General features: G+C 43.6%; 1 protein-coding gene across 15 annotated transcripts in view; it reads left to right on the forward strand.

Annotated features, from left to right (window-relative positions):
• The window catches only part of ANKS1B (ankyrin repeat and sterile alpha motif domain containing 1B), a 1,156,804-nt gene that overhangs the window by 1,129,913 nt on the left and 1,371 nt on the right, over positions 1 to 25,520 (forward strand). For all 15 annotated transcript variants that reach the window (XM_060113525.1, XM_060113526.1, XM_060113527.1 and 12 more), the window contains one exon: positions 23,196 to 23,363. In XM_060113525.1, the coding sequence (XP_059969508.1) occupies positions 23,196 to 23,363 (168 nt within the window). The remainder of the gene's footprint in view (positions 1 to 23,195; positions 23,364 to 25,520) is intronic.

The following is a 25,520-nucleotide window of genomic DNA, read 5'->3' on the forward strand; positions in this document are numbered from 1 at the left end:
GATCAGGTCTAGTAGTTTTCTGGTAGCATCTTTAGGATTCTCTATGTATAGTATCATGTCATCTACAAACAGTGACAGCTTTTCTTCTTTTCCGATTTGGATTCCTTTTATTTCCTTTTCTTCTGATTGCTGTGGCTAAAACTTCCAAAACTAGGTGGAATAAGAGTGGTGAGAGTGGGCAACCTTGTCTTGTTCCTGATCTTAGTGGAAATGGTTTCAGTTTTTCACCATTGAGGACGATGTTGGCTGTGGGTTTGTCATATATGGCCTTTATCATGTTGAGGAAAGTTCCCTCTATGCCTACTTTCTGCAGGGTTTTTATCATAAATGGGTGTTGAATTTTGTTGAAAGCTTTCTCTGCATCTATTTAGATGATCGTATGGTTTTTCTCCTTCAATTTGTTAATATGGTGTATCACATTGACTGATTTGCATATATTGAAGAATCCTTGCATTCCTGGAATAAACCCCACTTGATCGTGGTGTATGATCCTTTTAACGTGCTGTTGGATTCTGTTTGCTAGTATTTTGTTGAGGATTTTTGCGTCTATGTTCATCAGTGATATTGGCCTGTAGTTTTCTTTGTGACATCCTTGTCTGATTTTGGTATCAGGGTGATGGTGGCCTCGTAGAATGAGTTTGGGAGCGTTCCCCACTCTGCTATATTTTGGAAGAGTTTGAGAAGGATGGGTGTTAGCTCTTCTCTAAATGTTTGATAGAATTCGCCTGTGAAGCCATCTGGTCCTGGGCTTTTGTTTGTTGGAAGATTTTTAATCACAGTTTCAATTTCAGTGCTGGTCACAAGAAGTTTTTATGAATATTTCTTATCACGAAGAAAACCCAGTGATGTCTAGGAGGCTTCCAGTTTATGGAGAGTTGGATTTGAAATTCAGAGCATTTTTCCCATAGAAATCCTGTGGTCTTGGAAGGGAGGCTCCAGCCCCGCTACAAATATGAGCATGTGAATTTAACGTAGTTCCTTTACTCTGGGACCTTGCAGAGCCCTTAATAGGCTCAGACACCGGGAGGGGGTGGAGTGAACCTGGTTTCCCAAGTTCATTTGGCCGTGGTAGCCTCTTTTGGGGAGAGCTTCTCACGGAGGTGGTGTTCTGCAGAACACACTTCAGGAAATGTTACGCTTTATCTTCTCTAAGCTTGTTTCCATGACTTAGAATCTATGCTAAATTCAGCTTGTGATATTTTCAGTTTTTAATGACAAGTAGATGAAAATTTTAAAAGACTAGAGCAGAAAGGGAATTAGGGTTCCCAAGAAAATCCGGTATGTACCTACTGGCGCGCTCCAGACCTACTCTGCATTCTAGACTCACTATGGTGACAGCTGATTTCTAGTCACCTCCCCAGTGGGGGGGACACATCTCATCCACTACAGAACAAGAGGCTGCCCAACCTCCACCTTCCGGGCCGTGAAAACTTGGGGGAAGAGAGTAGGACTGTGTAGGGAAAAAGAATGTGTTACAAGACCAGGAGTTGTAAGGCTTAAAACAACGGATTCAGCTTTTCTCTTCTCCACTCTTATCTCAAATGAATGAAGGGGAAATCCGTGCTGCTGAGGTGACAAGAGGGAGAATGGGTATTTCAGTGGCCACCAGATCCCAAGGCTGCAGTGATCATCCTTAAAAGGCCACCATAGGAAAGAGATAGGTATAACCAAGATCATTTGGCAACTATCATCTTCTATGTATTATTCACTCAGTCTAGATTTCTAGGACATAGAATGGAGATAGGTAGATTAGAAAGATTTTGATGCATTCTCTGTGGGACTGTCAGATTTATTTTAAAAATCTGGGAGGGACCTCATTCACTAGTTCTAAAATATGAAAGGTTTATTTTGTTTGAATAGCATTAAAAGCCATGACTGCCGCTAAACCCTGGCTAATTCTCACTTTTCTGTAAAGACCATGTTTGCAGTCTTTGGTATTTTTAACCGCACAAGCTCAGTTTTCTCTTACTGGCACCTCCCAAATCCTGTCATCTTCAGTGTGTACGGCTTAGACTGGTTGTGGAATGTGTAGAGAATGTCAAAGTCTTGATGCCGGTGGGCGGTGCGTGGGGGAGACGAGGCTCCCTCTTTCCTGTGCTTTCTTGGCTGAATGTGGGCCGTGAAAGGATCTAAACTGGAGAAACAGAGATGACAAAATGCAGGAAACCATGGTCAGCAGGGGGACAGCATTTCATAGTCCTTTTCCATCACTAGGTACCAGCAAACCTAAGCGCAAGGGAAGAAAACACCAGAGTCGACCACTCTGTCATAATCAGTTTAATCAAAGTGAGATTCCTGAGCCCTTTAATTTTCTCCAGTTTTATTGAGATAAAATTGACATAACACTGCATTCATTTTAGATGTAGAGCACACGGATTTGATATATGTATGTGCTGCAAAATGATCAGCACAGTAAGTTAACATCCATCACCTCACATAGTTACACATTGTGTGTGTGTGTGTATGTGTGAGAGAGAGAGAGAGAGATAAGATCTGCTCTGTCAGCAACTTTCAAATGTACACTACAGGCATACCTGAAAGATACTGCAGGTTCTGTTCCAGACTACTGCAGTGAATCGAACATCACAATAAAGCAAGTCACATGAATTTTTTGGTTTCCCAGTGCATATAAACATTATGTGTACACTGTACTGTAGCCTGTTATGTGTGCAATACCATCATGTCTAAAAAAACAATGTACATGCCTTAATTTTAAAATGCTTTATTGCTAAACAATGCTCACCATCATCTGAGCCTTCAGCGAGTCGTAATCTTTTTGTAATGGTAGGCATCAAAGACCTGATCACAGTTCACCATAAGAAATATAATCATAATGAAGAAGTTTGAAATCTTGCCAGAATTACCAAAATGGGACACAGAAACACAAAATGAGTAAATGCTGTCATAAAAATGGAGCCAGTAGACTTGCTCAATGCAGGGTGCCACAAGCCTTCAATTTTTTAAAATAGCAATATCTTCAAAGTGCAATAAAACGAGGTATGCCTGTACGGTACTGTTAACTATAGTCACCATGCTGTACATTGTATCCCTGGGACTTATTTATCGTATAACTGGAAGTTTGTGCCTTTTGACCACTTTCACCCATTTCTCCCTTTCTTAAACTCGGAGATTCTTTTCGTGGAGTAGCGTGGGGTTCCGAACGGAAAGTACTTATGGCTTATGTTGCAGAGATTGTCCCACAGAGTGGGAATTTACAAGTGCAAAAGAACTTCCGTTATCGTTGATGTTAGTTGACCTCTGACAATGAAATTAGTAGTGTATGTGGAGCTAGGTGGTCTCTTTCATTCTGTTTCTCATTTCCTCCACCTGAAAATGACCCTCAACCTGTTGGACTATGATACTATGAAAATAAATAGCAATGTAAGAAAATGCTAAAGTGCATAGAGCCCTTAAGATGAGACTGTAACACTTTCCCTGGCTAGTCTCCCACTTACAAAGTAGCAACCTACACTTACGTAGAGGCCTTTCCCTGGCCCCTTGCAGCACCTGAAACTCATCAAATCAGTGGCAGGAGTGATTGAATAAAAATGGCACTTTGCTGGTGGTCCAGTGGTTAAGACTCTGAGCTCCCAATTCAGGGAACCTGGGTTCGATCCCTGGTCTGGGAACTAGATCCCTCATGCTGCAACTAAGACCCAGTGCAGCCAAATAAATAAAAATAAAAAACAAAACAAAAACAAAACACGGCAGCACTCCCAGTCCTATGGCCATTATATACCACCTCCTCCCCCGCCCCCCCCCCAAAAAATAGATTAACACTGCTGGGTTACATTTATCCATACCTCCTCTCCGTTGGCATAAATCGTTGAGAATTAACTAGGCCATAAAGCCAAAGGCGGGTGAATATTAAGAGAATAATAGTCACTCTTTTTTCCTCTCATCCCTATTTTTTTAAGGGGTGAGGGGGATGGATGTTATCAGAGCTTTAAATCAATCCCATTTTCTATGAAGTTAGAAAGAAAGTAGTCATTCTGATTTTTTTTCACAGGTTGTTTTGCAGCATTCGTACATGTATTCGTTATAGCCCCCTCCCAAAGAACTGAAAATCAAATGTCATGTCTAGGGGTGACGCCTTTAGAATCAGCCTGGTTTTGAATCCCAGGTCAGTACTTCTTAGTTTCATAGTTTGGGCAAGAATGCCTGTAATCCTCAGTTTCCTCATCTGTAAAATAGAGATAACAGCAGTACCCGCTGCCTAGGGTTACTGTAAGGATTAAGTGAGATGACACACGTCCATGTCCAGCACATGGTGTTCAGTCAGTCTCAGCTTCTAAGGGCGGGAGAGCAGCAACAGCAGTTACAGGGCTGGTTATGTTCTTTCTCATCAGACCTGTGTGAGGATTTATGTCCCAGTTTTCAGTTTACAACATACATTTGCTGCGGCGGTATCCCACACCTGAGAAGAAAAGTCCAAGTCTGTATAAAATACATTTCTACATTTATTGAGTGCCTGCCGTGAGTCAGGCACACCACACTGCTCTCCAGGATGTCCGAGTTCAGAGGGAGAATCAGGGACATAATGAAAGTTTGCAGTAAAATCCTGTCCGTGCTCTCCTGCAGTTTTCCTGGCCCCAGCAGGGTGAGGGCTCCCAGAGGAGAGGGACACAGGGGCTGGAAGCTCAACGTTGGGTTTGTATGAACATGTGGGCATCTTGGAGGCCTGACAATTCATTAACACACTTTGGAAAGATGAGGTGAGGCATTAGACAGTCATCTGCCATAAGCAGAGAAAAAGTCATTTTTATCAACTGTCTTGTCCATTTGAGAAAGATTTTCAACAAGCGTTAAAATTTGGTAGGTAAGAAGGGTCTTGAATATGATAAATGCCCCTTTGGAGGCATCACAAGTTGGTGAAGGGTTTACTGTAGCTTCCGCTAGGAACTTTTACTTTTGAAGAGGGGCGAGGAGTTGAAATCCAGCAAATCTCTCTTCTGCACACCCTTTCCCCAAGTCCCTGCCAAGTAACAGGACAAAGACGGATCGTGTTCCCCTTCTGCCCTGGCAGGCCAGCCCCTCCAGCGTGGGTGTGAGAGGTCTGCTGTCCAGCCACCGTAGGCTGTGGTTCCATGTGGACAGGCGACCACCGGGCGTGAGTACATGATTGCTACAGAGAACCTATAACTTTAGAAGACAGCCTTTCTTAGTCTTTCACTGAGCTGACGACACTCATGTGCTTGGGGTGAGGCACGACGTGGAACCTTAGCAGATGCCGCCAGAATGCTCTGCCGCCTTGAAGACTCTGGTCTTGGAAGACCATTCAACGGCGTGCAAAAACCAGTCATGATTCAACGGTGCGTGAGAAAGTGACTCGTGAAACTGCGCGTCAATATCATTCTAATTGTGTTTTTAAATTCACATAAATATTCATATAGCTTATAAACGTATTTGTGGATATATACAAACGTAAAAGGAAAAGAAACCAAAATGGAGCCGTGGCTATATCCCAGCAGTAGCATTTTGCAGGTGATTTTTAATTTTCTTCTTTATGTATTTTCAAAAATTTCTACATGTACCCTTGTTATATTTAGAGAGAAATATTAATTTCATTATTCTTTTAGTTAGCTGGAATTAGCCCTAAAGAAACTTTCTGCACTTTATCCAGTTGCTGTGGCAGCCCTGGGCTAGATAGGCATCTTAGCAGAATGCCTAATATTTATTTCTAAATGCTGAAGACCTGTGATTGGGCAATATTTGTTTCTATAAATATAATCTATCAAGACTTAATCACTGACTTGCACTTGAGAGAACTAAGTAGGTAGAGCTAAGGAAGGTCAATGAATTCTGTGAATATGGCCAGAATATTCTCAGTTATTTTTGCCTCAAGACGTGGGTGAAGCAAGTTGTAGATGAAACCTACCCTGGCTCTTAAAAAACAAGATGTACAAGCAAAATACAGCCAGAGGAGAAATGTGGCTTCTTTCTGGAGGCCCCACCATAGACCTGTATTGAAAACGCTTTCCTTTATCTTTAGGCCCAAAGGGCGTGCCCTGCACTGGTTCAGCATTTGTTCAGCCAGGATCTACCTGTGGAGAGAAAATAGAAGGGAAGAACCTGCTGTGGCCATCCACAGGCACCCATATCTTACCCTTGAGGTGCAAGTCCTCTTATCTTAGGGACCTACCAGGCAGCGTCCCTTTTTCAGTTCCTCCAACATTTACTGAGCACCTGATATGTCCTAAGCCCTAGAGACGCAGTCAAATAAGAGGAGAGCCCTCAAGGAGCTCAGCCGGCTGGGACATTTGGACCTATAAGGAGAAAATCCTAATAAATTCTTTACAGTCAGTGGAGTTGTGCCCATCCGAGGAGGGGCACCTGGCGCAGCCTGGGGTGTCGGGGAAGGGGATTCAGAGCAGGCTCCTGGAAGACGTAATGCCCCAGGTGAATCTTCAAGGTTGAGCGGTAACTCACCAGGCAAAGGGAGAGGTGGGGAACGGGCATATTGTTAAGAATAAAAGCCATTTAATAATAGACAAAGTACTTGGCCATTTAGAATAGTTTTGGGGTGAGCGTTGCTGTGAGGACATCCCCTGTGGTGAAAGCCAGCCCCGTGGTCACTGCACTTCCGTGCACTGGCTGGTGGATTGTTGAGACCTGCAGTCCAGCCTTTGGGGAATGTGCTCCTGTTTAACATAGCATCAGCTATACATACATCTCTAAACTGAAGCCGTTGTTGGTTGGGTAAAAGATAGACAACAGCATCTAATCAGAGAACCCTGGAGCTCCCAGGTGGAGAGGGACCTAAGGGTCACCAGGATCAGACCCCGTCTCAGTGTCATCTCCTCAGTGGCAGTGATAGGGACAGAGGCAGGCAGCCCAGGGCAGACTTAGCCCATGCAGGTGATCCAGGCGTGGTCTTTACTCGCTGACACTGGTGTAGTAGACCTCTGAGGCTCCTCTTAACACCCCAGGCTTCTTTGCACAGATAGAGCCCTTTTTTCCTTGAATGTCTGTTTGCACCCTCCTCAGGTGCGGATAGCCTCTGCCGACCTCAGGAATTGCTTCTGCTGGCCCCCAGGAGCCGAAGGATATTCAGGTCCTGTAGCTTTCTGAGACTGTGGAATACAATTATTTGTTCCTTCAATTTTAGTCACTAAAATGTGGTGTATTTTGGGGTTTTTGTTTTTTTTAATGCTAATGGAAAGTGCCTGCAGACAGATCAGAATGGTCCACTTGTAAACAGCAGCCTCCCAGCCTAAGCCAGCAGGGCCTCTCTCCCTGTGGTGTCCCCTCTCTCCTCAGCACACTTCCTTTTTTGTCACTTTAACCAGATGATGTGAGACTCGTGTCTGATGTACCTTGTCAGCCATTTTTTCAGTAATGGGTTAAACAAAATAAGCTGTCAAATAAATGTTTAAGTGAACAGCCACCCACCATTTATACTATGCCTCCTTCCATAAAGGACTTAAGGCAGCCTACATGAATAGGCATGTTAAATCTGAAAATATAGATAGATACACATGGATCTGAAGTAGGGAAAATACACACTAAAAAGAAGATCAAGACCCAGGGGAAAGTTTTAACATCAACATGCAGACCACAGAATTCTACATTGTTACTAGAACTGAGCCACAGATTTGGCTCTGAGCTTCCTGGAGGTCAAGGCAAGTAGGAAAACACAGTCATTACATGCTTGATATTTCTTGGGTGAGTATATACCCCACCCTCTCAGAAGACAAAACTTCAATGAGAGTGATTCTGAAAGAACTTTTTTTTTTAGTTGAAGCATAGTTGATATACAGTGTTTCCAGTGTACAGCAAAGTGATTCAGTTATATATATATATATATATATATATATATATATATATACACACACATATATATCTATTCTTTTTCATATTCTTTTCCATTATAGGTTATTACAAGATATAGCTCCCTGTGCTATACAGTAGGTCCTTGTTGTTTATCTATTTTATATATAGTAGTGTGTATCTGTTAATCCCAGATTACTAACTTATCCCTCCTTCCCTCTTTGGTAACCATAATTTTGTTTTCTATGTCTGTGAGTCTATTTCTGTTTTGTAAATAAGTTCATTTGTATCATTCTTTTAGACTCCACATATAAGTGATATCATATGATATTTGTCTTTCTCTGACTGCACTTAGTATGATAATTTCCAGGTCCATCCATGTTGCTGCAAATGGCATTATTTCATTCTTTTTTATGGCTGAGTTATATTCCATTGTATATATGTACCACATCTTTAACCATTCATCTCTCAATGGACATTTAGGTTGCTTCCATGTCTTGGCTATTGTAATAGTGCTGCTATGAACATTGGGGTGCATGTAACTTTTCAAATAAGAGTTCTCGTCTTTTCCAGATATATGCCCAGGAATGGGTTTGCTGGATCATATGGTAACTATACTTTTAGTTTTTGTAAGGAACCTCCATACTGTTCTCCATAGTGGCTGCACCAATTTACATTCCCACCAACAGTGTAGAAGGGTTCCTTTTTCTCCACACCCTCTCCAGTATTTATTATTTTTAGACTTTTTAATGATGGCCATTCTGACTGGTGTGAGGTGATACCTCATTGTAGTTTCAATTTGTATTTCTCTAATAATTAGTGATGTTGAGCATCTTTTCATGTGCCTGTTGGCCATCTGTATGTCTTCTTTGGAGACATGTCTGTTTAGGTCTTCTGCCCATTTTTTGATTGGGTTGTTTGTGGTTTTTTGATACTGAGCTGTATGTGCTGTTTGTATATTTTGGAATTAATCTCTTGTTGGTCGCACTGTTTGCAAATATTTTCTCCCATTCCGTAGGTTGTCTTTTGGTCTTGTTTATGGTTTCCTGTGCTGTGCAAAAGCTTTTAAGTGTAATTAGTCCCATTTGTTACTTTTGCTTTTGTTTCCATTCCTCTAGGAGATGGACCCCAAACAAACATTGCTGCGATTTATGTCAGAGAGTGTTCTGCCCCTGTCTTCCTCTAGGAGTTTTATAGTATCTGGGAGTGTCTAGTATACCGGTCTTGCATTTAGCTCTTTAACCCATTTTGAGTTTATTTGTGTGTATGGTGTTAGAGAATGTTCTAATTTCATTCTTTTCTATGTAGCTGTCCAGTTTTCCCAGCACCACTTATTAAAAAAAGACTGTCCTTTCTCCATTGTATATTCTTGCCTCTTGGTGTAGATTAATTGACAAGTGCGGGGGTTTATTTCTGACTCTCTGTTCTGTTCCATTGACCTATGTGTCTGTTTTGTGCCAGTACCATACTGTTTGATTACTGTAGCTTGTCATATAGTCTGAAGTCAGGGAGCCTGATTCCTCTAGCTCCGTTCTTTTTTTTTTTTTTTTTGTATTGGCTATTTGGGGTGTTTGGTGTTTCCATAGAAATTTAATTTTTTTTCCAGTTCTGTGAAAAATGCCATTGGTAATTTGATAGGGATTGCATTGAATCTGTAGATTTCTTTGGGAGGTACACTCATTTTAACAATATTGATTCTTCCAATCTAAGAACATGGTATATCTTTCCATCTGTTTGTGTCATCTTCAGTTTCTTTCATCAGCATCTTATAGTTTTTGGAGTACAGGTGTTTTGCCTCCATAGGTAGGTTTATTCCTAGGTTTTTTGGGTATTTTTTTTTTTTGACGCGATGGTGAAAGAACTTTTTGTCCTGGGTCTCCAGGAGGGGATGTTGTGTGATGGTGTCTTCACCAACATTCATATGCTGAATCTCCAAAATGCAAGATGGTTCCTCAGAGGGTCCTTCAGTGAAAGTGGAGGCAGAACACCAACAGACTCATGAAAGCAATAAGGCAGGACAGCCCAGGGGCACAAAACACTGTCTTATCTAAAGTCAGATCTGGGTTTGAATCCTGGCTCTGCCCCTGACTAGCTGTGTGAACTTGGCCAAGTTAATCTCACTAATCATGAGTTTCTCACACATAAAATGGGGATGATAATTCCTCCTCTACAAGGTGGTTGTGAGGGTTAGATAATCCACATCAGGCCCTTAGCTGGTCTCTGGGGTGTAGTTAACAATGTCATGTGGTAATTGCTGCTACCACTGCTTTATCATCTGTATGAGAGGAAGTAGAATGTGGTTCAAGTTGACAGGTGGTCCGATTTGGTGCAGGGATCAAACCTAGCATGGCTACAAGACTGGACTGACTGCATGTCCATAAGCTAATGTCTACATAGAACATTTTCCGCTGGGTTTGATAGAAACTGGACAGAAGAGTCAACTCTTTGCTCTGGAAGGAAGGAAGAACTGAGTATTCTAAAATTCAGCTGAGCAGATGCTAGAATTGACATCCAATACAAAAACTGACCAAATGGATGGCCAGCCCCACTAGTACATGGGGGTGAGCTGTGGAAACACCAGAAAACAGGGCCTGGATTTTGCCTGGAAAACAGTTCCCAACCCGCTCTGCCAAAGAAGGAAAAGGCAGGTGATGGATAAAGAATAAGATTATTTTGAGCTAGAAGATTTTCTCTTATTTTTAATGCTCAAAATGCAAAAGCTTATTATTTTTTATGATTGTAAAATTATTCGTCATTTGAATAAAGTTCAAAACATACAAAGAAGTATAAAGAAGAGAAAATTTGTCCACAATCTTAACACTTAGTGATAACCACTAGTAACGTTTTGATATAAACTGTTTTCTATGCACATAGACAGATACCATCTATGTACATATACATAATTTTTACTGAGTCTTTTAACCAGTTTTTTTAATGCCTCCATTTTCATTTTAAATGGCTGCCTAGTATCTCACTGTGTAGATCTATGTAGTATACTTAATCAGTTCCCTATTGGGGGAAATTTTTAAACTACGATGAATATTCTTGCAAATATGCCATTGAACCCTTGAGCCCAAAAGATTTTCAAACCAGGAGTTTCCAACACAGAAAAATCCTAGTGATGAGCCAATTAATATAAATTAATTACCTGGGTGCCCAGAGATTTCCCTAGGGGACAGATTGCCTAAAGTCTATGCTTCAGTTATTCTAATACCAAAATGATGAGTGTGCTGGGTACAGCCTCGGTGACTAGGATGCAGGAGAACAATGGGGGACACCTCTTTGTCTCATCATGAGCCCCCTCTCCCTGACATTATTCAGGGAGCACTTTCTGGACACCCGTTAGAAGCCAGGCACCAGGGACTCAGCCCCTGACACAAGGAAGTAGCTCAGTAAATATCCGTGGTGATTGATGTTCAACTGCCAGTCCTGACTGCCTTAAGAAGCTCACAGTAAATACAGGCTGGCCTACAGATCAATCTAGTTTGCATAGAAAAACAAGTTTGTATCCCTGGATTACATTTAGAATCTATCCTTAAAATATGATGGTCCTGCAAATACCTCTAATGTAGCAATTCTTAATCCACAGATCAAAATCCCAGGGGGAGAAGGGAAGGGCTTTGGAGATTGTAATGTGCCCCCATTGAATTGAGATTCCCTGCCTCCACCCTAAAGAGCCCCCCATTGGAGAGGGAGTGTTGCCTTTCCTCCCTCACATCACCCCTCATCATGGGAGGGGCAGGGCCACCAGCTGAGAATCCCTGTGCTAAGGGTTCACATCAAATCATAAAGAACACCCTCTGCCTGGAGACTGGTCCAGGCATGAGACCCTCACTGCAGCCAAGATGCATCTACCACCCAGGAGCTTCTGTATTTAATGTTTTTAAGTTGTTTTTTTTTTTTTTTAGCAGTTTGCAGAAGTCTTCTATTTTTTTTTATTGAAGTATAGTTGATTTACAATGTTGTGTTTCTGGTGTACAGAAAAGCGATTCGGTTATACATATTTTTTCATTATAGTTTATTACAGGATATTCAGTATAGTTCCCTGTGCTATACAGTAGGTCCTTGTTGTTTATCTGTTTTACATATAGTAGTGTGTATCTTTTAATCCCAAATTCCTAATTTATCCCTCCCCCTCCTTCCCCTTTTGGTGAGCATAAGTTTGTTTTCTTTGTGAGTCTGTTTCTGTTTTGTAAATAAGTTCATTTGTATCATATGAATCATATTCCACATGTAAGTGATATCATATGGTATTTGTCTTTCTCTGACTTCACATAGTATGATAAGCTGTAGGTCCATCCATGTTGCTGAAAATGGAATTATTTCATTCTTTTTTATGGCTGAGTAGTATTCCATTGTATATATAAACACCACATTTTCTTTATCCTTTCATCTACTGATGGACATTTAGGTTGCTTCCGTGTCTTGGCTATTGTAAATAGTGCTGCTATGGACATTGGGGTGCATGTATCTTTTCAAATTAGTTTTCTCCAGATATATGTGCAGCAGTGAGATTGCTGGATCACATAGTAACTCTGTTTTTAGTTTTTTAAGGCACCTCCATACTGTTTTCCATAGTGGCTGCACCAATTTACATTCTCACCAACAGTGTAGGAGGGTTCCCTTTTCCCCCCACCCTCTGCAGCATTTATTCTTTGTAGACTTATAATGATAGCAATTCTGACCAGTTTGAGGTGGTAACCTCACGGTAGTTTTGATTTGCATTTCTCTAATAATTAGTGATGTTGAGCATCTTTTCACGTGCCTACTGGCCATCTGTATGTATTCTTTAAAGAAATGTCTAGTTGGGTCTGCCGAAGTCTTTTTTTTCATTTATTTTTTTAATAGATCTTTATTGGAGTATAATTGCTTCACAATACTGTGCTAGTTTCTGTTGTATACCAAAGTGAATCAGCCATATGCATACACATGTCCCCATATCCCCTCCCTCTTGAACCTCCCTCCCATCTTCCCTATCCCACCCCTCTAGGTCATTGCAAAGCACCGAGCTGATCTCCCTGTACTATGCTACTGCTTCCTACTAGCTAACTATTTTACATTCAGTAGTGTATGTATGTCGATGCTACTCTCATTTCACCACAGCTTCCCCCTCCCATCCCGTGTCCTCAAGTCCATTCTCTATGTCTACATCTTTATTCCTGCCCTGAAACTAGGTTCATCAGTACCTTTTTTTTTTAGGTTGCATACATATGCGTTAGCATACAATATTTGCTTTTCTCTTTCTGACTTACTTCACTCTGTATGACAGACTTTAGGTCCATCCACCTCACTACAAATAACTCAATTTCATTTCTCTTTATGGCTGAGTAATATTCCATTGTATGTATGTGCCACATCTTCTTTATCCATTCATCTGTCGATGGACATTTAGGTTGGTTCTATGTCCTGGCTATCGTAAATAGTGCTGCAATGAACATTGTGGTACGTGACTCTTTTTGAATTATGGTTTTCTCAGGGTATATGCCCAGTAGTGGGATTGCTGGGTCGTATGGTAATTCTATTTTTAGTTTTTTAAGGAACCTTCGTACTGTTCTCCATAGTGGCTGTATCAATTTACATTCACACCAACAGTGCAAGAGGGTTCCCTTTTCACCACACACTTGCCAGCATTTATTCTTTCTAGAGTTTTTGATAATGGCCATTCTGACCAGCATGAGATGATACCTCATTATAGTTTTGATTTGCATTTCTCTAATAATTAGTGATGTTGAGTCTTTTTATCTTAAGTATAATTCTAAGGTACAGTGATCAAGAGCACAGCCTCTCAGAACACCTGGGTTCACATCCCAGCTCAGCCAGGTGCTGGCCTCATGAACAAGTTATTTAACCTTCCTGAGCTTAATTCTCTCACATGCAAAACAAGGATGATAATGGCCCCGCAGCTGTTTAATATGATAACTCCCACAGGGTTTCTGTTAGGATTAAATGAGATAGTCCATGTGCAACATGGCAAACAGTAAATAATAAATGTTGGCTGGTATTGTCATAAGGGTAAATGTTATTATGAATGATTCTCACAATAATCCAGTAAGGTGGATACTGCATGTGTTATTATTCCCATTTTAAAACAAACAAAAAATAACTGAGGGGCTTCCCTGGTGGCGCAGTGGTTGAGAGTCCGCCTGCCAATGCAGGGGACACGGGTTCGTGTCCCAGTCTGGGAAGATCCCACATGCCGCGGAGCGGCTAGGCCCGTGAGCCATGGCCGCTGAGCCTGCGCATCTGGAGCCTGTGTTCCGCAATGGGAGAGGCCACAACAGTGAGAGGCCCGCGTACCGCAAAAAATAAATAAATAAATAAAATAACTGAGGCTCAGAGCATACTCTTCCCAGTAACTGCCCCCCACGCCAGCCCTGAGGACACATGCACACAGGCTTCCTTCTTTCATTGGTGGTCTGTGTAAGGTAGAAAATACTCAATGTCAATTGCCATAATAAGTGTGGTCCCAAAAAGAGACTCACGCTGGAAAGGCCAAGGCAGGTATTTTCCAACAAGCTAGGAGGGGCAGAAGGAGCCAGGGTCAGAGACAACCAGGTTACAGCATTTGAGGGATGAGAGGTAGTGAACATAAAGCTAAATGAGTTTGGATTTATGCCCGAGCAAGGTAGCAACCAGAGATGAGAGTGTGGTCATGCCAACTTGAAAGGACATTCCAGCTCTGTGGTTTGGGCTAGCATGTGAAGGGACTCCTTAGTGCTTACCGTGACGCTGTGACCAAAATGGGTCACAGGCATCAGCCACCTTCCCCGAGGTCAGGGCTGGAAGTGGAGGCTCTGACCTCCTGTGACTATATACTGTTGCTGTTGTTGTTTTTAATTTTATTGAAGTATAGTTGATTAACAATGTTGTATTAATTTCTGCTGTATGGCAAAGTGATTCAGTTATACATACATATATTATTTTTCATATTTTTTTCCATTATGGTTTATCACAGGATATTGAATATAGTTCCCTGTGCTATACAGTAGGACCTTGTTGTTTATCCATTCTCTATATAATCGTTTGCATCTGCTAAACCCAAACTCCCAATCCTTCCCTCCCCCACCCCCCTCCCCCTTGGCAACCACAAGTCTGTTCTCTATGTCTGTGAGTCTATTTCTGTTTCACAGATAGATTCCACATATAAATGATATATGATATTTTTCTTTCTTACTTACTTCACTTAGTATGATAATCTCTAGGTCCATCCATATTGCTGCAAATGGCATTATTCTTTTTTATGGCTGAGTAATATTCCTTTGTGTTGATGTATATATACCACATCTTCTTTATCCATTCATCTGTCAATGGACATTTAGGTTGTTTCCATGTCTTGGCTATTGTGAATAGTGCTACTATGAACATAGGGGTGCATATATCTTTTCAAATTATACTTTTGTCTGGCTATATGCCCAGGAGTGGGGTTGCTGGATCATATCGTGTGGCAACTCTATTTTTAGGGTTTTTTTAATTGAAGTATAATTGATTTACAATGTGTTAACTACTACTATACAACAAAGTGATTCAGTAATACATATACATATATATATATATACATATGTGTGTGTACACACACACATTCTTTTTTTATGTAGTTTTCCCTTATGGTTTATCATAGGATTTTTTTTTTTTTTTTTTTCGGTATGCGGGCCTCTCACTGCTGCGGCCTCTCCCGTTGCGGAGCACAGGCTCCGGACGCGCAGGCTCCGGACGCGCAGGCTCCGGACGCGCAGGCTCAGCGGCCATGGCTCAGCGGCCATGGCTCACGGGCCCAGCCGCTTCGCAGCACATGGGATCCTCCCAGACCGGGGCACGAACCCGCATCCCCTGCATCGGCAGGCGGACTCCCAACCACTGCGCCACCAGGGAGGCCCTATCATAGGATATTTTTTAAATATTTATTTAGTTATTTATTTTGGCTGTGCTGGGTCTTAGTTGCAGCACGCAGGACCTTTGCTGCAGCATGTGGGTTTCTTTTATTTTTTTTAATGTTATTTATTTGGTTGCACCAGGTCTTAGTTGCGGTAGGCAGGCTCCTTAATTGTGGCATGCATGCGGATCTCGTTCCCTGACCAGGTATCGAACCCGGGCCCCCTGCATTGAGAGCGTGGAGCCTTACCCACTGGACCACCAGGGAAGTCCCTATCATAAAATATTGAATATAGTTCTCTGTGCTATACAGTAGGACCTTGTTGTTTATCCATTCTGATAATTAAAGCTTATATCTACTAACTGTGACCTCCCATTCCATCCCTCCCCCAACCCCTTCCCCCTTGGCAACCACCAGTCTGTTCTCTATGTCTGTGATTCTGTTTCATAGATAGGTTCATTTGTGTCATATTTTAGATTCCACATTTAAGTGATACCATATGGTATTTGTCTTTCTCTTTCTGACTTAACTTCACTTAGTATGATCTCTAGGTTCATCCATGTTTCTCTACAAATGGCATTATTTCATTCCTTTTTATGGCCGAGTAGTATTCCATTGTATATATGTACCACATCTTCTTTATCCATTCATCTGTCAACGGACATTTAGGTTGTTTCCATGTCTTGGCTATTGTGAATAGTGCTGCTGTGAACATTGGGGTGCATGTATCTTTTTGAATTATAGTTTTGTCCGTATATATGCCCAGGAGTGGGACTGCTGGATCATATGGTAGCTCTGCTTTTAGTTTCTTAAGGAACCTCCATACTGTTCTCCATAGTGGCTGTACCAATTTACATTCCCACCAACAGTGTAGGAGGGTTCCCTTTTCTCCACACCCTCTCTAGCATTGTTATTTGTAGACTTTTTAACGATGACCATTCTGACCTCTGTCGGGTGGTACCTCATTGTAGTTTTGATTTGCATTTCTTTAATAATTAGTGATTTTGAGCATCTTTTCACGTGCCTATTGGCCATCTGTATGTTGTCTTTGGAGAAATGTCTATTTAGGTGTTCCGTCCACTTTTCAATTGAGTTGTTTTTTGTTATTGAGTTGTATGAGAAGTTTGTATATTTTGGAAATTAAGCCCTTATTGGTCACATCATTTGCAAATATTTTCTCCCAGTCTGTAGGTTATCTTTTTGTTTTGTTTATTATGGTTTCCTTTGCTGTGCAAAACCTTACAAGTTTGATTGGGTCCCATTTGTTTATCTTTGCTTTTATTTCTATTGCCTTGGGAGACTGACCTAAGAAAACATTGGTACAATTTATGTCAGAGAATGTTTTGCCTGTGTTCTCTTCTAGGAGTTTTATGGTGCCATGTCTTATATTTAAGTGTTTGTGTATAATGTGAGGGTCTGTTCTAATTTCATTGATTTTTCATGCTGTTGTCCAACTTTCCCAACACTACTTGCTGAAGATACTGTCTTTTCCCCATTGTATATTCCTGCCTCTTTGAAGATTAATTGACCGTAGGTGTATGGGTTTATTTCTGGGCTCTCTATTCTGTTCATTGATCCGTATGTCTGTTTTTGTGCCAGTACCACACCGTTTTGATTACTGTAGCTTTGTAGTATTGCCTGAAGAGTTGGGAGGGTTATGCCTCCCGTTTTGGCAATCCTGGGTCTTTTATGGTTCCATATAAATTTTAGGATTATTTGTTCTACTTCTGTGAAAAATGTCATGGGTAATTTGATAAAGATCACATTAAATCTGTAGATTGCTTTGGGCAGTATGGCCATTTTAACAAGATTAATTCTTCCAGTCCAAGAGCATGGGATGTCTTTCCATTTCTTTGAATCATCTTCAATTTTGTTTATTAATGTTTTGTAGTTCTCAGCATATAAGTCACCTCCTTCGTGAGGTTTATAACTAAGTCTTTTTTTTTTTTTTTTTTTTTGTGGTATGCGGGCCTCTCACTGTTGTGGCCTCTCCCGTTGCGGAGCACAGGCTCTGGATGCGCAGGCTCAGCTGCCATGGCTCACAGGCCCAGCCGCTCCACGGCATGTGGGATCTTCCTGTACCGGGGCACAAACCCATGTCCCCTGCATCGGCAGGCAGACTGTCAACCACTGCGCCACCAGGGAAGCCCCCTAAGTCTTTTTTGATGCAACTTCAAGAGACTGTTTACATTCCCTTTCTGACATCTCACTGTTAGGGTAAAGAAATGCAACTGATTTCTGTGTGTTAATCCTGTATCCTGCTACCTTGCTGAATTTGTACTACTACTGTTCTAGTAGTTTTTGTGTGGAATCTTTAGGGTTTTCTATATATAGTATCATGTCATCTGCATATAAGGACAATTTTACCTCTTCCCTACCAATTTGGATACCTTTTATTTCTTTTTCTTGTCTGATTGCTGTGGCTAAGACTTCCAATACTATGTTGAATAGAAGTGGTGAGTGGGCATCCTTGTTCCAGATTTTAGCAGGAAGGCTTTCAGATTTTCACCACTGAATATTATATTGGCCATGGGTTTGTCATAAATAGCTTTTATTATGTTGAGGTATGTTCCCTCTATACCCACTTTTGTAAGAGTTTTTATCATAAATGGATGTTTAATTTTATCAAATGCTTTTTCTGCATCTATTGAGATGACCATGTGGTTTTTACCTTTCCTTTTGTTGATGTGGTATATCACACCGATTGATTTGTGTATGTTGAACTCTCCTTGTGATCCTGGGATGAATCCACCTTGGTCATGGTGTATAATCTTTGTTTTGTTGGATTCAGTTTGCTAATTGTGACCAGTTCGCAGGCTGATGGTTCCTCTTCCACCACCTGAATGAGGGTCCAGCCAGCCTTCCTTAGCACTGCATGGTATTCCAGTTATCTATTGCTGCTTACTTAGCAAACCACCCCAAAACTTAGTGCTGTAAAACAACATCCACTTTATCACGTTTATGATTCTGAGAGTCAGGAATCTGGGCAGAGCACAGCAGTGCTGCTCTTGTGCTCCACAGTATCTGGGGCCTCCACTAGGTGACTCAGATGACTGCAGATGCTGGGACAGCTTGACTGGGGCCATCTTTCTGGGGCCTTGGTCCTCTGTGTGACATCTCCTGGAGCTTGAATGTCCAGTATCACTCCTTTGCTTCATATCTGGAGCCTGGGCTGGGGTGACTGCAACTGCTGTTTCTCTCCAGGCAGCCTCTTCCCCTGGCCAGCTTGGACATACTCACAACATGGTGATCTCAGGGAGGTCAGACTTTTTATATGTGGCTGGTTTCCCTCAGAGGGAATGTTCCATGAGGCCAAGGTGGAAGCTGAGAGACCTCTCACAGTGTAATCTCAGAAGTCCCAGCATGTCACTTCTGCACATTCTGTTAGTTAAGAAAGTCAGTATAACCACTCCAGATTCAAGGAGGTGGAGGAGCAGACTAGCCCTCTCAACAGCCCCTCTCACACCATGGCGTGAAGCAAGGGGAAGAGGGATGGCTGCCACCTTGGAGACAAGCTACCCACACGGGAGGGTAAGAACAGAGACTTTTTTGTTTGAAATATAGTTGATGTACAGTGCTTCAGGATTTCAGCACAGTGATTCAGTTTCTATATATGTGTGTGTGTGTGTGTATATATGTATATGTATATTTGGTTCGAGTATAATGTTTAATGTAAATAATACAGTGGATTGGCAGAGTTGATACAAAGTTAAGAGATTCACTTCTGGTCAGTAAGTTAACAACCTAGGCACCAGCCTATATATATATATATAATACACACACACACACACACACACACACACACATATATAATGTTCTTTTTCAGATTCTTTTCCATTATAGGTTATTACAAGATGTTGAATATAGTTCCCTGTGCTATACAGTAGGATCTTGTTCTGCTGTCTTATCTATAGTAGTGTGTATCTGCTAATCTCAAACTCCTAATTTATCCCTCCCCCCCCACCTTTGGTAATTTTTAAAAATTAATTGATTTGTTTATTTTTGGCTGTGCTGGGTCTTTGCTGCTGTGTGGGCTTTCTTTAGTTGCAGCGAGCAGGGGCAACTCTTCGTTGCGGTGCACGGGCTTCTCATTGCAGTGGCTTCTCGTTGTGGAGCATGGGCTCTAGGTGCGTGGGCTTCAGTAGTTGTGACGCACAGGCTTAGTTGCTCTGCAGCATATGGGACCTTCCCAGACCACGGCTTAAACCCATGTCCCCTGCACTGGCAAGAGGATTCTCAACCACTGTGCCACCAGGGAAGCCCCATTTTGGTAACCTTAAGTTTTCTATATCTGTGAGTCTATTTCTGTTTTATAAATACGTTCATTTGTATCATTTTTTAAGATTCCACATGTAAGTGATATATGATATTTGTCTTTCTCTGAATTACTTCACTTAATATGATTATCTCTAGGTCCATACATGTTTCTCCAAATGGAATTATTTCATTCTTTTTTATGACTAATATTCCATTATATATACACACACACACACACCACATCTTCTTTATCCATTCATCTGTCGATGGACATTTAGGTTGCTTCCATGCTCCATATCTTGGCTATTGTAAATAGTGCTGCTTTGAACATTGGGGTGCATGTATCTTTTTGAATTAGAATTAAGAACACAGACTTATGAGTCACAAATATTGGTTCATACCACTGCTCTGTAACTTTCTAGCTCTGTGATGTCAGATAAGTTACTTAACCTCTCTGAGCCTCAATTTCCTCATCTATAAAATAAGGATAATGATATTCTACTACAGATGATTGTGGTAAGACTTAAATGAGATAAATCTAGTGCTTGGTACAATGCCTAATATCTGCGAAGTCCTCATTTAATGGTAGCCATACTACCTATTAGTGATAACTAGTAGTGTTATTACTCCAGCTTGCCCTTTAGATATTCATTCATTCACTCAGCAAACGAGCATCTATTGTGATTGTGTGCCTACTGTGTGCCAGGCAGAGTCTCTGGCCCTGGCCTCCCACAGTTGTGAAGACGATGATACGTTGTAACCAGAAACTAAGTGGGCTTTCAGGCTTTCTGAGCAGCGTCCCTGGCTCTTCAGTGCCAGGCAGCATCCCTGGGATCAGCAAGCCTGGCTCAAAGGAGGAAGCAAGGGCTTGTCACCTAAGCCTCTCTGATCAGATTATGGTAACATTTTTAGCCCTTTCCTATAGTGTCTTCTGCTGTCACAGTAACTCTCCTCCCATTTTAAGTAGTGGGGATATTACTAAGGAGAGGCTGGAGAAATGAACCCAGCTTCCCATTCAAACGTGTGTCCTCAGGTCCCATCTGATGAGGATCTGTGCCCTCAAGGGCCCTGGTACTTTGGTAGCACAGGACTCCGCGTGCAAAGCCCCATCAGCAACCAGCTGCTCCTTGTGGGCTGTCACTGGCATCCAGAATTGAAGCCTCAAACACCGAGGTGGCAGAAAGTGTAGGAAAGGTAACAATGTCCAACTCTTTACAGATCATAAAAGAACTCTTAAAATGCAGCATTCTACATGAAACGAAAAGCAAGACGTCATGGAGAAAGAATGCAAGCCAAACTAGGAAAAGCTGCTTGGCAGGAAACCTCACAGTCTGGTCTGGTCTCTGTGTCTTATCTCAGCGATTTCCTAACACCAGGAACTTCTTTACAATGAAAGGAGGGCAGAGCTTCTAACCCCGAAGCTTCCAAAAACCTTTAGCCTTCTCATCAAAATCTTGTGAAAATCTCACCTGCTCAAATGAGCATCTTTGGCTTTCATCTGAAGACACTGGAACTTTAAGTAAATCTCACTTTCAGGAACTTGTTTCTAGGTTAAGGATAAAGGAATTCACACTCATTAAGCACCTTTGTTCTGGCATCAGAAAGCAACATGTTACAGAACCGCTGCATCTGCCATCTTTCCCTTAGTCCAGTTGCCCACCCAGAGCATGAATATCTGCTACGTGTCCCTGACAGATAGACAGCCACTATCTCCACAGCACCTGTGGACAAGAGTCCCGACTTCATGGGGACAGCCAAAGCCCAAAGCCCCAGGTCCCCTTTCCAGGGGACCCATTGCACACCAGGAAATGGGCAACACTGGTGGTGACGCGAGTGCCAGGCGTAGGCACTGAGGGTTCAGCCCTCCTGGTGCAGCCACGGCTGGAGCTGTCCGCCAGCCCTCCACTGTCACTTGTCCGTGCGTTACTAATTTCCTAGTCTGATGCATGCTTGGAGGCAAACTCGGGCCCCGAGCTCCTTGCAGGAAGTTCTCAGCTGGCTGTGCAAGGCTGGGTCTCCAGTAAGCACACGTCTATCTTGAGGGGCCACGGCTTCTTAACAAGTAGCTCAGAGGAGAAGACACATCCTCTGTCAGACCAGTTCTCACACTCAGAGGCATTTCCCCTCGGGCTTGGGCCTAAACCCTGGCAGTCCGGTGTGGATCTGAAATCTGGTCCGTCTGGCGACCTGTGGGCCTCTTCCACCCGAGCCCTGACAGCCATGCCGTGTCTCCCTCCATCTTCGTCAAGTGAGAATGGTCCTCAGCGGATCTCCCCAGAATCATGGGAATCATGATGTTCTGTGTGCTTGACTGGGGCGGAGGGAGCAGGGGTGCAACATCAGCAAAAGCAATTTCTGTGGTTTTGAGGAAAAAAACCACATAGACTTTCTAGGGGCGCTCGTGAGCATGGAAACTTGGGACAGACCACGCCGGCTCTCAGCTGGTGCAGTGGTTGTAAGAAAGCTCTCTGTGACCCACAGGCATCCAGCTCTTTGATGCGCTGTGACCTCAGGGTCTTGTCAAGATCCTGCTTCTGTGGGGTCAGACAATGTCCTGTTTTCTCAGAGCAGACAGGGTGGGACTGTGCTCAGAAGAGAAGGCAGAAATGAAGTACGAATCTGGAGACGAGAAGCTAGACGTCCTGAGGGGAGTGATTGAAGGTCCAAAGGAAAGAACTTCTCTCCCAGACACTGCTTGGCATGGCATTCGAGCCTGACAGGATCTCCTGTCTCTTGCTGATTTGATGATAAAATATGGAGTGGACCCACAGGGAGAGCAACACCTCAAGAAATAGATGGATAATTGGCTCTGTTTGCATGCTCGCTGCTGTGAGTGTGAGACGCCACACCAGCATGACTAATGCCTCTCCCCTCTGCCTAAATTAGATTTTGATTATGTCTCAGAGATGTTCACTGAATCACAGATGCTGGAGGTAAAAAGACCCCAGCTTCTCAGGAACACCTCCTGTGGAGTGTGTGGGATCCTCCTCCCAGGCTGAGGGACCCCTTCCCTTCCGAGACCTGGGAGCAAAGCAGCCACCCCGGATGTAGCGGGCTCCAGGGTCCCGGTGCAGGCTCCTTAGGTGGCTGTAAGCAAGTGCATCGTGTCAGTAACTGATGCCTCGTACAGACCCTAAATTGGACCCAGAGTGTCCTGTTTGTCAGATTTCCCCTGGCTCTCTGCCACATCAGGTGGAGCAGTTCAGGGTCCTTGCCGGTTCACCCCCTCGGTGTTCCTCAGCCACTCTGTTCTGATCTGGAAGATGCTGTCATAAATGCTTTCTCATTTCTCTTGCAGAATTTAGCCTACGAGATCATCCTAACGCTGGGACAGGCATTTGAAGTTGCTTACCAGCTCGCGCTGCAAGCCAGGAAAGGGGGGCATTCCTCCACGCTTCCAGAAAGCTTTGAAAACAAGCCCTCCAAGCCCATCCCCAAGCCCCGAGTCAGCATTCGCAAGTCGGTGGTAAGTAGAAAAGACACAGATGTTCTGAAAACCTTGAACTGGAGGGGAGGGATCCTTGGTGCCGTGGGGGCTGGTGGGAATCCAGGGCCTGCCATTCTTGTCCTTCCCTCGGCCTCCTCCTGGTCTGTGCTCCTCTCAGCCCGGTTCCTGCAAAGTCTTGGGGACCATCTGCCTGAACTTGGAGGCTCCCAAGAAAATTCCACTTCTTTTGTCCCTTGCAGCAGCCTGTGAGGGGACTGGGTGCTGCTGGCCTCCGGGGGGAGTCTTTCCTCAAGGTCCGGGTGATCTTGGGAAAAAGGATCCCTGAGGCCCCGGCTGCCACCCCTCTAGGGGGCAAGCTGCTGGGCAGCAGAGAGGGTGGCAGAGGCTCACGGGGAGGGCATCCCTGGTACCCAGCTAGAGGAGGCCTAGGCGCAGGCTTCCTGCAGAGCGGGGACTGTTCAGAAGGTACCGTCCCTCCTCCCCGGCATCTGCCTCCCTCCAGAAATTTCCCCCCTTCCCTCCCACACGCTCTGCACACATCCTGTCCTAACAGACTTTCATGACTTCAAAGCGGCCTCCTCTGGTGGTAGCAATACCCAGAAGCTGGAAGGCTTCCGTCTGGTTTCTGCTGCCGTATGGCATCCTAGAAACTCTGGGACTCAGGGCAGCAGGCACCCTCAGAGGCACCACTCAGCCCACATATCCTTCCGCCTGTGACTCTCCTCCTCCCCACCGAGCCCTGTCCCCAGAGTTGTGGGGAATTGTAGGGTTTTTAATGTTTGCAGAGGCACCACCCTTTGTGACCATGTGGCTTCTCGTTCACTATCTTCTCTTTGGCTGCTACTCCTGTCTCCATTCTCGGCAACCTCAACATCTATGGGGATGATCCTCCCAGCGTCTGGCCCCTGTGCTCCTTGACACCTCACCTCTCAGACCTCTTCCCCCACCTCACCGTTCACTCCCACGCTCACCCCTCAGCGCTGATCATCACCAGTAACTGCACGCGTCCTCTGACTTTCCTTCTGACCCACCTCAGCCCCTCCCGACCCCGCTGGCTTCCAATCCTGAAGCACTCCCAGAACGGCAGACTTACAGGTTCAATTGCTCCCTCATTTCTCCTTCGAGGCTTAACACACATCTGAAACTTAGTGTGTCCAGAACAGAATTCTTGATCTCTCCGCAAAGCTGCTTCTCTGTCTCTCCCAGCTCAGTAAACGGCATAACCATTCACCATGTTGCTCAAGCCATAAATCTAGAAGACACCCTTGATTTCTGTCTTCCTCTCACCTGTGTCCATCCCACAAGCAGATTCCATCCGTTCAGCCCCTAAAACATCTCTCAGATCCGTCCACTCCTCTCCATTTCCTCTGTCACTCTTCCCATCCAAGCCATCACCACCAGTAACCTCCAAAATACTCCCATACATCTCCTAAGCACTCCCCTCCTCTGTCGGGCAACCAGGGTGACCTTCTTAAAACACAGATCAGAGCATGGTACCACTGCCCCAATTTCCCACCACACTCCTGACACTCAGGCCTTCCTCTTCCTGGAAACAAACAAAGCTCACTCCCACCTAAGGCCTCTGTGCTCCCTGTTCCCTCCACCTGGCTTTGTCTCCCCCTTGTTTCTGCACGGCTGAGTCTGGCTTGTCATCGAGGGCCCAGCTACACAAAGAGGCTTCTCCTGGACCACCCAGGCTTCTCCTGACTTCTCCTGTTTATTTATTGTCTATCTTATCCCACACGAAAAGCAAGTTAAATGTCCAGGAATTTTCAGAACATTTGAGGGATTAGCTCTTAGGCTACTGTATTCATTCCCATGTGGGCTGGATAAATCTGTTCGTGGCAGGGACCTCCATCTGACTTTTGTCTGGTCCCCATAGACTTCTTCCAGATGAGCACAAAGGGTGTGTGCCATAAGAGCTCAGAATATTCACTTAGAAGCCTTCACTGAAAAATATGAAACATACAGTGAATAATACTGCTGTCCTTTAACTGCCCCAAGATCCCATCCCCCTCAACAGGTGTCTGTGTTCCATTTCCCTCAGCCCCAGTAGTTTATTTTTGAGAAACAGCCCATGATTAGACATGTAGAGTCCTCCCCACAGCCTTGTGGAGATACAGTCAAATTGCAAGTGGCCGATGGGCACAGACCCGGCACTCTTCGGGCAGCTCC

The sequence above is a fragment of the Mesoplodon densirostris genome, chromosome 11, assembly GCF_025265405.1.
Source record: "Mesoplodon densirostris isolate mMesDen1 chromosome 11, mMesDen1 primary haplotype, whole genome shotgun sequence".
Lineage (NCBI taxonomy): Eukaryota > Metazoa > Chordata > Mammalia > Artiodactyla > Ziphiidae > Mesoplodon > Mesoplodon densirostris.